Source organism: Halictus rubicundus, chromosome 5, assembly GCF_050948215.1.
Source record: "Halictus rubicundus isolate RS-2024b chromosome 5, iyHalRubi1_principal, whole genome shotgun sequence".
Lineage (NCBI taxonomy): Eukaryota > Metazoa > Arthropoda > Insecta > Hymenoptera > Halictidae > Halictus > Halictus rubicundus.
The window spans coordinates 9828136-9845024 of record NC_135153.1 but is presented as its reverse complement, the minus strand read 5'-3'; the positions used below and the strand labels follow the sequence as shown (position 1 = coordinate 9845024).

Genomic DNA, 16889 nt, shown 5'->3' with positions numbered 1-16889 from the left:
TTGTTCACATTTTCGTATCATAATTTAGAACAATATAATGCTATATTAGTATACTTTTAATGTCTTTATACGAAAAATTTGACTGGTGAAAGGACTAACAAATATTACAAAAATCTAGCGATAATATAATAAAATAAAACAATTATTACAAGTATATCGACGGTGAGAATGGTAGTACACTTTACTTCTGATAGATGAACTGAAAGGTATCTATAATACCGACGGCTTTTCTAGGCCTCGAGCACCGACGAGATATTTAGAAAGACTCTAGGATAGATTTTGGCTGGAGCACAGACGAGGGTATATGGTCTAAGCTTTTCGTGGATCTAGTTGCAACATTTATAGTTCGTCACCGCAGAGGACGTAAGAAATCTAGTTGTTGTTGACGATGTCGGTATTTCAGATCGTGAGAATGTTGGTATTTCAGATCGTCACACTCGAAACCCCATATGGTGATTGGTCTACTCCTATACCTCGTCTGTGATACCACGTCTGTGTTCATATGGTAATTGGTCTCTTTCTAATTTTCTATACCTCATCTGTGCTTTTGCCACCGACGAGATTATCATCAATGACTATTATATTACCGACTGATGACAATGGTTTTCAATACATGAGGACAGTAAAGGTATCGTTCATCACGACAGAGGGCTCTCCATAAAAATCAGTGATTTTTTTCTGTAGTCGTTTCCATATTTTGTTAAAATGTTTCTCGCTTTAGAGGAAAATGCTTGCAGCTAGAAAAAAATGTATTCAATACTGGGACACTGTATATAAATTAGAGAATATAAACGTACATATGTATGTGAATGTAAATATAGATACTAGACACATTTTCAAGAAAAAATTCAGTATAGTTTTTGATTATGACCTGCAAGATGAAATTACAATATTAGTAGAAATAAAATATAATATAATGATATCGAGACGAAGGGTTGCGAGCAAGCACTTTGAATTTACAATCCTACGAATCGATAAAGTTTCACCCGATTTCATAAGGAAAATCGGCATTCTATGGTGGCAGCAGCATAATTACAAACGCAGATGTGAAAACCGTCGAAATCCAACGGAATTCATGTTTGCTTCGCAATTAAATGCGTCTGACAACGCGAGCAGATGTCCCGTTCTTTGTGGAATGCGAACGGATTATTTCACGGAAGACTTTCTTCTTTCATTCGTTGGTTCTCCCACACCCTCCGCAAACGCCCGTTAACTGATGGCGTCATTGCCGAGCGGTTTTCAAAGTTGTTATAACAATCCATTTACCCGCGACCACGGGTTCACGGCATTTCCTTTTAACGATTTCACGCGTACCTGGCCGAGAGCATTTTTGCGTCAGACCGGTCCCTTTCATTCCGCAGTTTTGTACTCCTGCGCCCGCCATTTGTGTCGTGGAAAACAATCGCGGAGTCATCTTTGAAATTGGGTGACGTAATGCTGTAAAAACAATCTTTTTGCCAACGCATCGAGTTTTTAATGTCGTCGTTAAAATTTAAAAGAACCATTATCCGTGAAAGAAAATCTAATAAATTATAATTACACTCGAGTATAAACTTTAAGTGTAGACTACATGTTTCTACAAAGTAATTCATTTTCATATATTATCATTTTTCCTAATGGTAACACTTTTCCCATTTTTATAATTTGCTCTGTCTTTCATTACGTTTCCTAACATATTTATCTTTTTATGTATGTTCATTGCTGCTTTAAAATAAAATTTCAGTTTGTAAAATCGTGGTAGTTATCGTATACGTTCTTGTTTAAACTTTCTTTTGTCCGCCACTATAGAATATAATATGATCATTTTAGAATTGTTATAGTGAAATGTAAGCGTCTCTATATGTATGCGTCCAGTGCATCGTCACTGTTAATTTATTCGAAAGTTTTACTTTATACGGCTAGTTTTTCCAGTGGATTCGCGAAGATAAAATGCGCTTCCTTAGTTTTATCGTCACAGAATGACCCATTCTGTATGCCATAAAAGTAACGCTTTTAAGCTAATGAGTTTCTCGATATTTATGGCACAAGAGGAGTGCATGATTTGAATTTAATAGATGAGTATGTAAAATAGTTATTTAAGACAATGTTGAACATTTTTACTTTAACATTCTTACTCACCGTATTCGAGTTGAGGGACATGAAAATGATTCATGACACAAAACGTAGGTCTTTTCGTTTAAAGAAGTCAAGGTGACCTTCAAATTTCTGAAACGCCTACGCGCACATAAAAAGTGTGTACATTATAATATTGCCTCTGTACCATGCAACTTTTGTATATATATAATTTTTTCATATTATTACTGGTAACGGAAATATTTAAGGTCTTTTATCCATTTTTATAATTAAATTCATAATGAACTATTTACCGTATAAAAGATGCACCAATAGTAGGTGCATCAAATAGGTGCACTCAAAAGATAATGCCTTTATTCGTAAACGTTGTAGTAGTATAATCTTGCAGTGATTATGCGGTAGTGGTAATACAGTAGTTAAGTTATCGATTCGGTATGAATTAAACAAAACGCTATATTAGTAAATAGCTTATGGTTACCGTGGATTACGGATGCAAATGATTCATTATTTTGTAATAGGTGTCACATATCTGGAACGGGCGTAATCACTGTTGAACAAACGATATTCATTTCAACTATTTAATTATTCGTGCCCGTAAAAGTAGATGATTGCCGTGGTACACGTCGGGCAGCTTAAACGTACATAGTAGCATTACCGAATATTGCGCCGTGTATCGCATATTGCCCACATGATTTATATTTTCAATGAATTTCGACGCGTTCGACGTGATAGGTACGCGACCACTTTACTTATGCTTAGGCGCAAATAAAGATAATTGCAATAGAAAATACAAAATCATCTACACGCTATCAGACTGCGAATATTTATGCATTTATGGCTCATGAAAACTTAAAAAAAAAATACTAAAATATAAAATTCGACAGAATTTAGTACGATTTTGATCTATTTTAGATGAACCAACGTTATCGCCACTGAAAATTAGATTTCATTCTGTTTTGTGAAAATTTGTGAAACGCAAAAGTTTTCACGTGATCCTTCGAACTTTTTCGAGTTTCAAGAGAACTTAATGCCATTAAATTAATTAATGTGGACAATGGGTTATTAAGGCTGCGTATCGAAATTAGTAGTAACCGTTGCGCGATATTGCGGAGAAACACAATTAGCATCAACGATAACATTGATAACAAGCGATGATAGGTCTGTGAACCGAATTCCAGGAATACAAAGGTTTTCGGAGATCAAAGAGGAAGTTGAACGTCACGAGAATTGCAATCTGTGTCGCTGTACATATATATTGTATATATATAAAAAATATACATATAATATATAAAAGATATATGTCTACATATGTTTATTATATTATATATAATATATACATATAATTGCCGAAAGGTTTACTTGATTTTGTGTGTACGCGCGCAGTACTTGCACTAATTGCCATTGGTAAGAATAGATTGGCATAGTAAAAAAGACTGGCATAGTAATGTTAGAAAATGTCCGATTTTTGTAAAATCTAAGATTTCATAAATGTAAAAAATTTCTTTGAAGTATTTTAGTAATAATGATACACAGACAAAATGTACATTTCTACTCTTTCTGTTACTTCAAACAGCCGGATAATTAATTAATTCATTATTCTGCGGAAAATATTTCTCCAATATTTCATTACGTTATTACTACGTATTTCATTATATTCTATCCAAGAGATCTCAATGCAATGATGCAATATGCAAGCAATATAAATATTAAAATAGAATTTAGGCTCATCCATTCGTGAATTGTTCGACAAAACGACTGGAATCTTTGGCGATGTACATTTCACTCTGAATTCATGATACTTAGAACGTTATTGTCGAAGCACTTATGCTAGTTCGTCCACGAGAAGTCAGTTCTACTTGCTTCACGTTCGACGTGCTGCGAAAGACTGAAGATTTTCGAAAAATATCGAGTCGGAGGAATGCGAGGAAAAAAATACAGTAGACGAGCATATGCAACGGTAGTGACAACATGACGTTTCCTTCCGTAGGAGTCGTGTAATTATCACAATTGTCATGTATATATTATCGTCGCGGTACCATATCGATCTGTCGCCTAGTCTGCACACATGCATAAGTGAGTTTGTAATTGCAGATCACGTCAGTCATAATATGCTCACATCCGTGAATTCTTTTATATTGTACGAGAAAGTATTTCCGAAGGGGGGAAATAATGAAAACGTAGAACCTGAAACTGCAAAACGGAAACTGCAAATCGGCGAGTCGCGTTTCAACCGTTGCTCGCGATGGCTGCCGTGGACACACATTACAAGTTCAGCATACGTCTGATGAGGATCCTAGGGCTCTGGCCGTACGTCAATGCGAATCTTCGTCGAATCCAAAATACAGCGGTGAACATCATTTGTTCACTTTTAATAGTCGCGCAGGTACAGCCACTTAAACCGCCTCTAACGTTAGTGTACACATAATATTCTCGTGTCACGTATCACTGTTTGCACCAATCCGTTCAACCGTTGATACAATGTCCTCTAATTATTCTATGTAGTACAGTGATTTCTCTATATATTTCGCCAAGGCCTGGATGATAAACGTCGCGGAATTATCCCCACTACCGCGGGGAATAGGTACCCCGTGAGGAGCCGAGGAGTGTAAACATAGCACGGCTCCGGTATGTCCCCTAGACGATAGCGTTGTTGACATATGTCGAGAATTCACTGTACACACACTGACATACACCATACTGTGTTTACGTGTCTGTAAGTAATTAGAACGAAGAAATTTTCGTGTTAACAGGTCAAGAATAATATCTTGTTATACCTTATTTTATTTTATTATATCATATTTAGTATATTACTCAACTGACTGTAGTGCTGAAGTTACTCTGTCTTAGTACCAAGATATTCGTGATAAAGCTGCTGAAAGTTAAATCAGATTTTTTACAAATTTCGCTGTCTTGTTACGAAACACAGGTCAGGCAATCAAGACCTCAAAATCGGATCAACGAAATTGCCGCTGATCCAAAATGAAAATACGGTTCTTTCAGATCACACGTCTCGCGACCGGCGAGGTTGACTTGATTATGCTGCTTCAGTGCGTGTGCTTCATAATAATATCGCTGGGATCTTTAGTGAAGTTCTACGCGTTCACGTCTCAGATCGGTTCAGTGAGTGCCAAACGATTTCTAGTTAAATTAACGCATCAAATCGACAATAAAAGGCAAAAAAAAAGATGATTGCAAATATAGGTTAGGGTCATAATGGACTGCGTAAAGACAACATGGAACACGACACACGAGGACACGCTCGCAATTTTAAACAGGCGGGCCACTGTGGGGAAGCAGCAAGGAGCTATTTATGCAAGTAAGAAAATACAGTGGTGTTGCGAAAATCGCTCGGCTGTGTAATCTCTTCCAATTCTGCCTATAGCTCGGTAAGCCAAGCCGCAAAACATCGTCCACCACTTTCGACAATTGAGTCTGTGCTGGGCACGCTTGTTCACCCCACCTAACCTTCCTTACGTTCAGCGCGCACCTTCATCGCGTTCGCTGGTGTCGCAAGTCTTCGTTGCCCCACGGTGACGGCGTTTACTGGAAGGGAACAGTGGGCGCTATGGTGGGAACAGTTTTGCCCCAATTGAGGCAAACGTGCCCGGCACTGTTCTAGACCAGTGAGGCCCTCGAAACACTTGCTTCCCCCACTAATTTTGATTGCTCCACAGTGACGGCGCTTACTGGAAGGGAACAGTGGGCGCTATGGTGGGAACAGTTTTGCCTCAATTGAGGCAAACGTGCCCGGCGCTGTTCTAGACCAGTGGGGCCCCTCAAACGCTTGCTTCCCCCACTAATCTTCGTTGCCCCACGGTGACGGCGCTTACTGGAAGGGAACAGTGGGCGCTATGGTGGGAACAGTTTTGCCTCAATTGAGGCAAACGTGCCCGGCACTGTTCTAGACCAGTGGGGCCCCTCAAACGCTTGCTTCCCCCACTAATCTTCGTTGCCCCACGGTGACGGCGGTTACTGGAAGAGAACAGTGGGCGCTATGGTGGGAACGGTTTTGCCTCAATTGAGGCAAACGTGCGTGGCACTGTTCTAGACCAGTGGGGCCCCTCAAACGCTTGCTTCCCCCACTAATCTTCGTTGCCCCACGGTGACGGCGCTTACTGGAAGAGAACAGTGGGCGCTATGGTGGGAACGGTTTTGCCTCAATTGAGGCAAACGTGCCCGGCACTGTTCTAGACCAGTGGGGCCCCTCAAACGCTTGCTTCCCCCACTAATCTTCGTTGCCCCACGGTGACGGCGTTTACTGGAAGGGAACAGTGGGCGCTATGGTGGGAACAGTTTTGCCCCAATTGAGGCAAACGTGCCCGGCACTGTTCTAGACCAGTGAGGCCCTCGAAACACTTGCTTCCCCCACTAATCTTCGTTGCCCCACGGTGACGGCGCTTACTGGAAGAGAACAGTGGGCGCTATGGTGGGAACGGTTTTGCCTCAATTGAGGCAAACTTGCCCGGCACTGCTCTAGACCCGTGGGGCCCCTGAAGCACTTGCTTCCCGCACCAAACGCGTTGGCTGGTAGGTCTTGCGTCTTCGTTGACCCACCGTAGGCAACCATACGTACCTTCGCAGCTACTCGCGACAGGCGTCCTTTCCTAGCTCGACCTTTCTCCGTGGTAACGGCGCTTAGTGGAAGGGGACAGTGGGCGCTATGGTGTGTAAGGTTTTGCCTCGATTCAGACAAATGTGCCCAGTACTGGCCCAAGTGATCGCAGCGTATCGCTTTACCTTGCTGATAATCTTCAACACATTTGCGAAAGAGCAAATTTGGATTCACGTGATAAACAATCGTTATACGCGTTTGGAAGATTCGCACAATTATTACATAACTAGATGCACGAGCGATTTATCAATGCATCACTGCGTTGCGAACGAGACTGATAAAAGCCATCGTTTCATGTCACAATCATGTGTATGTTGCAGTATTTATTTATCCATCAGCACTACTCCTGGTGGTATTCCGCATCTCATCCTATGTCGTGGTCGTAACAGCACCCCCGAACTCAAATGTAACAGATCCTTTCCCGATTCTGACGGATTATTTGATCGATGAAGAGAAATATTTCTTTCTCATAATAATACATCAAAATGTGATGTTTTTCTTCGCCGCAACGACATATGTGGCTACGGAGACCTTGTACATTATGTGGCTTCAGCACAGTATCGGCTTGTTCGAACTCGCGAGGTAAAGAAGACTAACCCACACGATGCAGTCTTGCAAACGGAGCACTGTTAATCGTCGGCACTTTTATACACCTAATACTAGGTCTTGAGAATTGTTATTATCACCGTAATGGTTAGAAAAAATTATTTGTTTGTACAATATTTTAAAAATTTATCTTGTTTTCAAATCTTTTTGTATGACTACATTCCTTGATCGAAGGCACACAAATTAAAAAAAAATCATTGTCCTAGACCCTCTAGTTCCCGACGAGATATTAGCAAAAATAGAGTTTTCACCCCCAACTTTGAGGGCCACTTTTACCCTCTAGATATGGATCATTGCAGACAAAAGAATACGTGTCAAATATTTTTGAAAGGAACTATATCCTGTATAAACTTCATTAAAATCGGCGCGTTTCACTTGAGTGATGACGTTTGTTAGGGCGTACTCTTTTGTTCCGATCGCTTGAGGAATTTTGAAACAATTCCACGATAAGCCATGTAGGTACTGAACGCTGCATGCTATGTTTTCTAGTTACCACATCGAAAAAGGGGTTTCCGAGAGACCGTCCTGTATCTCGCAGGAGGTTATGGAGGCTTACAGAAAAAAGTGTTTAGCAACCGCGGTTACTTACCACATTTACGCAAAAACGTTAGTATTCGCCAAATCATATAATACTCGCAGAAAAATGCTAATTAAAACGTCGCCTACCAGAAACGTTTGAGTCTGTGCAGAGTGAGACGAACGTCAGACCTTTCGTTGTCTTTGTGCTCGAGAATTTGACTGAAATTTTTATTTCAACCTGAGAAATTAATTTATTATTTATTTATTTAATTTTATAATTTTCAGAAATCTCGGAAAGGGATCATTTTAATTGCAACGCAGTGGCTATCAGAGACAATCACAATTTCGTATTTGATTTAAAGAAAATCGAAAAAATGTTCTGCACATGGTTATTCGCAATTATAACCCATAGCATGATGTTCGTGGAATTTCTAATTGCTTTGTGACATTTTGTTTGATTATATTTTACAAGAGAGTACTTTTCATGTAGTAGAATGACTCTCCTCTAGCACAGGCTCAACGGAATCTTTCGATTTCGGTGTTATTAATGTTCACTCGTGGTTTTGTTTGTTCTTGAAGCTTCCTGATGTACGTGAAAGGTAAATTCTCATTAACATATGCCGTCCTTGTCGTGTTCGCAGTCATCTCATTGGCAATCAATTTCTTCCGTGTATGTCGATCTGTCTCTTCATCGGTTACGATACAAACGTTATTATCACGAATGTCTCGAAATATGCTCATATTTCAGCTATCCACCGCTATCTGTGTGACTCACAATATGGAAGAGATGTTGCTGTCCTTATTGTTGTCCATTTCCGAGTTGTCGTACATGTTCTATCTGAATTATGTAATGCAAAAAGTCGTGGACTATGCGGATTATTTTCGCACAATCGTGTAAGCTCAAATGATTTCTGTTTGGTGTCGCTAGACCACGCTTCGCGACATTATTGTGAGACGGTATAGCGATTAAATATGGCCGCCACGAAATGTCTGCGCAATCGCACAGAAATCGACGAAACGCATTTCTCAAATTTTCAACGCAGGTCCGCGAAAAAAATTCCAAAAGCAACCCTTACATTTCTCGCGATTTCGATTGTTTCAAAATTTCTCCAAATTTTTTTTCCTAATTTTCCAAAAAATTTCCAATTTCGAAAAAGATTTTCTTTATCACGGAGCGTCTGAACATCAGTGAGAGTCACGGTAGATTTTTATAGTTCTGCACAGTACCTTGCAGTTTTGTCGCGGAGTGTGTGTACAAGTAGCGCAAAATGGATGAAAATCATTTGGACCGGTGTGAAACAGGAAGTTCAATTTTACTGGTATTACAGATATTCTACGCCGTGGTACAATAGGTCAGTCTCCGTTCAGAAAATTCTACTAACTATCTTGATAAGGTGCAGCGAGCCAATAGTATTCGATTATTACGGTTTTTACACTGCGTCGGTCGAAGGTTTCTCAGGGGTTTGTAATTATTGATAATTAGTGCGTCGTGTCTATACAGTTTCGTTCCACAAGAGAGCAGTGGCAATGTTTTCTACAAAAATTAATGTTCTTGGCAAAAATGTAATATGCACCGAAAGTACACTCGAAATACTAATACGCTCCGACACAATAAAACTCGAAACACGTATGCTAAAATTCAAAATATTAATTGACCACAAAAATTCTTAGAAAAGAAAAGTAGAAGGAAATTCGACCAATTATTTAGTAAAAGTGTATCAGTGTTTCACATGTAAATTTCATACAATGTATTGGTGTTTCTGTAACTTTTGTGTGACTGTATGTTGTCTTATTGAATCCTGCTTTCTAGATGGTAAAGACCACAGTGTCTTATTTTACGATGATGACATCTCTTCAGTGAAAATCCAATGGCCCATAATTCAGAGATGAGGTGTAAACACGTTAGTAAGTGTTGTCTTCGCGGTTGTAAATATTACAGTGATTTCTCTGTATATGTCGCCAAGGCCTGGATGATAAACGTCGCGGAATTATCCCCACTACCGCGGGGTATACTCCGTGAGGGTCACGAAGCACTAGAGGCCTTGGACGCGGAGGAGTGTAAACATAAGTGTTTACATATATCGAGTGTTGTTGACGTATATCGAGAATTCACTGTATTTCATTTCTATCGTAGCACGATGTATTAGTTCAAATTGCGAAATAACTTGTTACAGGACCTTGGGACAATATATATGGATATGTATATATCCGTAGCAAATCGAAATATTAAAGCGCAATGTGTAAAATACGCTATAACAATGAAATTTGAAAGAAATGCAAGTAGACACGTAAACAGAAAACTTGGTCGTGTGTGATATGTGTGTACGTTTATATGTAAATATAAAAATTGAAACATTTGGGGCGTCAAAGTTGCCCACCCATACTGAAATTATATTTAGAATAAGTACACAAGGATGCACTTCATCGATGGCTAAACTTTCATTCAGGAGACCAGGAAATTTTAACTTTTTATTATGTCATCCAGTAGATTTCGACGAGAAAATGCCGAAAATCCAAGTTTTAATCCAAGGAGAGATCAGTACTCTCGCCAAAATCTACAGGATCACACAAAAAAAGTTACAAATTTCTGCTTTCCTGGTGTAAAGTTGCAGTGTCCCTAAATCACTCGTCTCTAATTTTTCTGATCGTCGTAAATGTTTTATTCGAATCAACGTCGCGAAGAAGAAACTATAGAACACGTAATCGGACGCAGAACAACAGTGTTTCTTCATCTTCGGTCGGTAGAACTATGTCGGGAGTTGACCAGCATCACGAGATACAAGGAGATGTTCCAACAGTATCGAAGTCATCAAGATCACCAGCAGCAAGAGCAACGTCGATGACTGTCATCGTGGCACGACGTCAGGGACGTGACTGCAGCACGATCGATTTGCCGGTGTTTTTATATGGAGGACACTGGAGGGAACGGTCGCCACGGGCTGATTGGCATAAGCTGTAATTTCGAAAATGCAATGGCCACCAGGATTTTTCCGACGGCAAGGGTGGAAAACGGAATGCATTAATGATGACGCACCTTACTGTCTTGCGGTCCCTCATTCTTCGAAACTACCGTAGCGAGCAGAGAATAGTTAATTGGTCTATCCACATTGAAACTTCGATTAATAGAGTGATGCATAGGTTGCTGATTTTTATGCAACATTTGTGTACAGTGGATCCAAGAAGTATTTGAACTGTATATAGCTTATTTTCAGAAAGCTTAGTTTCTACTCGAGTCAAAATTTTCGAGTCAAAATGTCTTTTACCTTGTATCCTATTGGATTAACGGTAATTATCTAATTGAATTTCCCTCAAAGGTGCCCCAATTTACGGAAAATTAAATGGAGCATACCATGTACAGTGAGCTCACAAAATAACGACCGCCGAATGGATTAACCGCGACATGGGCCGGGACCATCAAAAATGTGTATTTAAAGTTAGATTTTATTGTGTGCGTCCTGCAACAGTGTGTAGTGGTATGCAAAGGAATCACCTTCGTATGCATTTGGCACGTCATTTCAGATACGTAGTTGGTAAATGTCCCAGTGGCGTGCGTGTACTGGAGCAGCGGGAACAAGTTGGACCGTTATTAATTATAGACGCAACAGTGCACGCTTTTAATTAATGCTCTTTTAATTAAGGCTATAATTATGACTCGCGTACCATGGAATTTGTACTATGTTCCCGCAGCTTCGAATAAGAATCTTCAGGATCGCATCTATACTGTTCCTCCCTTCTTTCTCGCGTTTCGAAATCATGTTTAGACGCATGTAGGCTCAGATGATATATGCAGCTACTGTGATGAACATTCTTTTTTCGCGGCGGCGATGCACACAGATGGCAACAAGGTGCAACCGGGTTATTTAATTTGTAACAATACTCCTGGTTACTGTTTGGTAACGTCTTATAGTGTATGCAGGAGTATTTCTTAATTAGGACACACGCATGTCTAATTACGCTTGCTGTCCGAGTAGTTATCGCGGAGATAGGCTGGAGTAATTATTGCGGTACAACAGTGAATCAGAAAACAATTCTCCGAACAACGAGGAAGAAAGAACGAATCCGAGGAGGAGCCACTGTTTCTTTCGAAAGAAAAATAAACGAAACATAAAAGAGGATTCCGTTTCGAGAGGAACGTTGGGCGTACCGTGCTTGCAAGCCCCCAGAACTGACCATCCCCGTTACCAGTCGCTTCATCATGAAGAAAGATGGCTAAGTAACGCCTCCATCCAGTAACCATTTCTCCCAGTGACCTGCCCCCCAAGCAAACGCAAAGCGTTGAGAAGGTTTTGGTCGCTTAACACTTTACACTTCGAAACTTTTTTCAATTTTGCTTCCAACAACCTCCTATCATTTTTAAGAATTTTGTTTGAAGTATACTTCAGAACACAGTTCCTCGGTCGGTAGCAATTTTAAATAATATTTTCACTACTGAAAACAGCTAAACATGTTGCTTATCTAAGTAAAATAGCTGTCAAAATTGCTGTCAAGGGTAGCTCAAGGTAGTCTAAGCTAACCCAAGGTAGCTCAGAGTAGCCTAAGGTATCCCAGAACGGCTAAAAGTAATCTAAAATAGCCCAAAGTAGCCCAAGGTACCTTAGGGTAGCCCAAAGTAGCCCAAGGTACCTTAGGGTAGCCCAAAGTAGCTCATGGTATCTCAAAGTAGCCCATGGTAGCTTAAGGTACGCCAGGGTAGCTTAAAGTAGCCTATGTTAGCTCAAAGTAGCCCATGGTATCTCAAAGTAGCCCAAGGTAGCTCAAAGTATCGCATGGTAGCCTAAGGTAGCCCGGGTAGTCCTCGGCAGTTCAATGTAGCCCAGCCAGAGCTCCTAGCCCTGGAGCCCATCATTCTCTATTAGCCCTTAACTACTCGTAGAAATTATTAGAACATTTACAAGCCTGGCCATGAATTATTCTGGCAGTCTTCGTAATTTTGTGCGGAAATACTGGCAAGAACAATTTTCTTCGCGACATTTGCAGTTGGCATCAGTCTTTACAGCGGCGAAACTTTGAAACTATGTAGTAGTATAGACGAGGTAAGCAGGTTTTGACGACAAACTTTGCTTCGGAGATTCGACGATTCGAAGACCCCCGAGCTCACGCGGCAACGTTGCACTTTCAGAGCCGGCAACGCTGTAAAATTTAGTCTCCCCGGGAACTGATTTTCCGTGATTATTATGTAGTTCGCTAGCTATTGCTCTGTCTAGATAGAGGATAGTAGAAAGCACTGTTTTAGCGATGCTAGTATTTCAGACCGTATGGCATGAGACCCCGTACCACAGGCGAGATATACGAATAGACATAACACCTTATGGGCTTTCGGTGTCTCGGGTCTGACTGTTTTACCGATTCGATATTTTACGACTGATTGCAGCGTTCTCTTTTCATCGAACAACGGTTAACTGAGAAACCATTCACAGATATAGTATTGGAAGGCAAATGGAACATGCGAGTGTGAACGAATGTGGCTCATCTACGGTCTATATGTATGTCCATTTCAGTTCGAATCATGCAGTATTTTTCGACTTTTTTCAGAAATAAAATTTACGAAAAAGTTCAATTTCATCGAAAAGTGCAATTCGAATCGTCGAATCTGTCGAATAATAAGTTATGAATCTATTAAACCGTAGTTGAAAGATACTACATATACTATACTCGAATCGTACTAATAGAATCAAGTTCGTGAACTGTCGATAACGTTGGTCACGACTAGGATACGATAATGGATGATAATTATTTTATTTATACACCTCGACCGTGTCTAAAAATAATTTTTATCCTCAATTTACATTGACAATATGTATATGTTGCATATAAAAGTTATTTGCAATGTTGTATTTTGAAATAATCCGAAATTTATATAAGGGGAAACGTTCGCTGAGCATTTTCAAAGCGATTTCAAGCTGAAAGAAGTGTTGTGTAAAGATACATTATTCACGTATCCTCGTTTCACGATTCCTGCTACGAATTGGAAACAAAGAACAGAGAAAAAACAGTATTATATTCCGCATCAGTCCTGGCACGTTGGGAAGGCTGGCAATTTAGCTTCCCTACTCACTTCGCTGTAAAGTGTAAAAAAAGACCCAGAAATATGACGGAGGAAAGAGAAATTTTCTGCGCGTTACATAAAACCAAGTAAAACGTTTTCACACAAAATTCTTGAGGATATCATTCTCGGGTGCAACTTATGCAACGCTGTGCGAAGTAACCCGATAAGTGTACAGGGTGTCTCAGCCTGAGAAGGCCAGTTAAACGTCATCTTTATGTTTCATGACGTGAAAAATGTTCATGAAACAATTTCCATGGCTTCGATGAAGTAGTATCGTAAAAAACAAATCTATTTTGTCAGCTTATTTTTCTGTTTTTCTTTTCAAGGTCGTTGGTATTTTTCATCTGAGAAACGTGTCTTTTTTGCCACTGCATCTTGTAGCCGATGGAAAAATACATTTGAGTATGACCTAAGGTGACCTTGAAAATCAATAAACTCCTTATTAAATTATATGTACCACGTGCGAGTTGAATAATGTAGAAATTTTTCAAGGATTTCGAAACAGTTATGTGAGCCGGAGGGTCCCTCAAGTTTTATTTTCATCGAGCAATACATTTTTACAATCGATACATAAATCTACCCACGCCTTTCGAAAAGTTTATTTTACGCGATTTCAATTTTACGGGTTGTTTTCATTTCCTTCGAGCCATCGGAGTGAAAGGTCGAATAGTTTGCAATATAAACACGTTTTTATTTATCGTTTGTATGCACGCTGTACTTGAATTGTGCAATCTTTTATTCATGTTTAGGTGAAATTGTGCTACTGATTCTGAACGGTGTCTCTCAAAATTATGAAATATTTTTAGGTCGCCAACAATCGATTTCTTGATTTTGTAATTAATCTGGGATTAACGTCTTAAAATGTTTCTAGCTGTCCATCAATCACTTGGTATCTTACCAAAGCGAAGGAGATTGAAATTGGATGGCAGAGAGATTCGGAACAATCGAAATTCAGCAATGCTTCACTGACTGTCGTAGTCTCTGGACCGACAGGTGTCTCAGAAATTAACCACTGTTATCTGTTTTCGGCTTACTCACCTCTGAGTCGGGACGTCAGAGATGCGAGCGAGAGAAACAGTGACAGTGAGTGAAATACATTTTGTTAGTAATCTGTTATCATCATCAATTGCCGGCCACTGATAATGCAAATGGTAAATACCGCTCCATGTTACACGGCTGATACAGAATTTAATATTGCGGCGTTACATACGTTAAAGTATGTCCCTCTAAATTGAATTAGAAAAATCATGTTATCAAAGTAATGTTAGACACAATATATATACCATGAAAATTTGGAGAAGAATTAAATCCGTTGTCGCCGCTGCTGCACGCGTTTCAAAACATTGTTCTCTCGCGCCGTCCAATCTCGTAACGCGCTATAAATTTTTATAACATCCTCGTGTAGAAATTTGAAAACGTCAACAAACAATCAACCCTTGAACCGTAAACATCAGTTTTAACGAGCAGTTTCTCGCGTGTAATTGTGTCCAGAGAGTATCAACAGTGCATATACAAATACCCATAACTATAAATTACAAGAAAGCAATTTCTGCATAGCCTCACAATAACGGCGGCGTCTGGGGAGAACAAACAATATGAACGGAGCTCTAGTGCAGATGTATGAAACGGTTTAAATTGCGCGCGTATTGCGAGGAGCACAATGACGTACAACTTACGAATTTTTTAATTCACGGCTCGCATCATACGAACCGCGTAACGAGAATCGATCCTGACATCGATCAATACACAGGGTGGCATACAATTTAGTCCAATTTTTGGGGCACATCCAATAGTCTGACAAAATAAAACTCTGTCGAACATAAGTTAATCAGTTTTCTACAAATTGCATCATTAAGCCTTTGAAAAAAGTTTCATTTCAATGAAAAATGAAGGTCACCTCGACTTTTTAAATGGCACTATGTACATCTGACCAAATAGCTTTGTAGGTGTTTTTAAGACGCGTTCGATGACCTGTTATACTATAACCTTGAGTTAACTTTGAAATACGAGAATATAATAATATTACATGTACAGGGATCCGACAGATGATTCTGAAAAATTTGTAAGTGTACTTTACAGTAGTATTTTATAGGTTTTCTTTCATATTTTGCAACTCCCTCAATTTAAGGTCATTCCAAGGTCATAACACGTTATGCGTGAGAATAAATTGCAAAGGTAAAAGAGAAATGATCGAGATGTGATCTTTCTACAAAATAAAAATTCCAATATCATAAACATCGGCATATCCAAGTTAGACACGCTCCTCCGTTGTGAGGCTTAATTAAAAGGGAGCAGTTTTAATTAAAAGTTGTAGCAGGTTAGTAAAATTAAACGAGTCTTCAGACCATCTGATTTTAGACGATGGTGTGTTAAAAAGTAAGTGGAACGTCGTTTTTTCTCCGCGAACAAGTAGGCGGCCTCCTAGAAGCTAATGCTTCCTTGTTCCCTGAAACAGATAACGTTTATTAGAGAAATGTTATCTTATAGGTGCAATGTAATCTAGATGAGTGTATTTTGAGAAAATGTCCTACTTCACCAAATTGAGGGCTAGCTAAATTCTTCTTTCTCGTGGGTTTATAAACGAAAAATTGTCGATTATTAAATTCTCCACTAAAAAATGCATAATTCCCGTAATTGCAACAAATGCAATCGCAATTATTTTTCCACAAACCTTATACGCAATTCGAAGATAGAAAATTGAAAATACAGTGCTCTGAAACTTTTTGGGGTCACTGTATGCAAACTTTTGCGAACAAATGAGGTTCTGAAACCAATTACCTTTATTCCAGCCATAGTCCACTATATTTAGGTGTTCTGTTCCTAGTGAATAGGCTCCGATAACGTCATTATAGAGGACCGTGAGTACGATTTCAGGATCGTATAATTGACTGGCGGACACGGTTTCTGTATTTCCGTGTAAAAACGGAAGCCCTGTAGGTCTTTCTCGCCGAATTGATCCGAAAGAGGAGGAGTACCGTAGGGCTGGACGAGAGATAAGAAAGGCACGAGTCCCTACTCATCCTTATGTTCCGG

General features: G+C 39.6%; 1 protein-coding gene across 3 annotated transcripts in view; it reads left to right on the top strand.

The window, feature by feature from the left end:
* The first annotated feature begins 4256 nt into the window (after positions 1–4256).
* Positions 4257–16889, top strand: part of LOC143354272 (uncharacterized) — a 148660-nt gene continuing 136027 nt past the window's right edge. Inside the window, exons 1-10 of one of the 3 annotated variants that reach the window (XM_076788230.1) lie at positions 4257–4456; positions 5074–5193; positions 5275–5389; positions 7006–7267; positions 7781–7897; positions 8390–8480; positions 8559–8704; positions 9139–9271; positions 9621–9715; positions 9985–10160. In XM_076788230.1, the coding sequence (XP_076644345.1) occupies positions 4316–4456; positions 5074–5193; positions 5275–5389; positions 7006–7267; positions 7781–7897; positions 8390–8480; positions 8559–8704; positions 9139–9271; positions 9621–9671 (1176 nt within the window). In that variant the 5' untranslated portion in view covers positions 4257–4315 and the 3' untranslated portion in view covers positions 9672–9715; positions 9985–10160. Of the gene's footprint in view, positions 4457–4999; positions 5194–5274; positions 5390–7005; positions 7268–7780; positions 7898–8389; positions 8481–8558; positions 8705–9138; positions 9272–9620; positions 9716–9984; positions 10161–16889 lie in introns of those variants that run through there. The other 2 variants (XM_076788233.1, XM_076788231.1) reach the window with 2 other exon arrangements.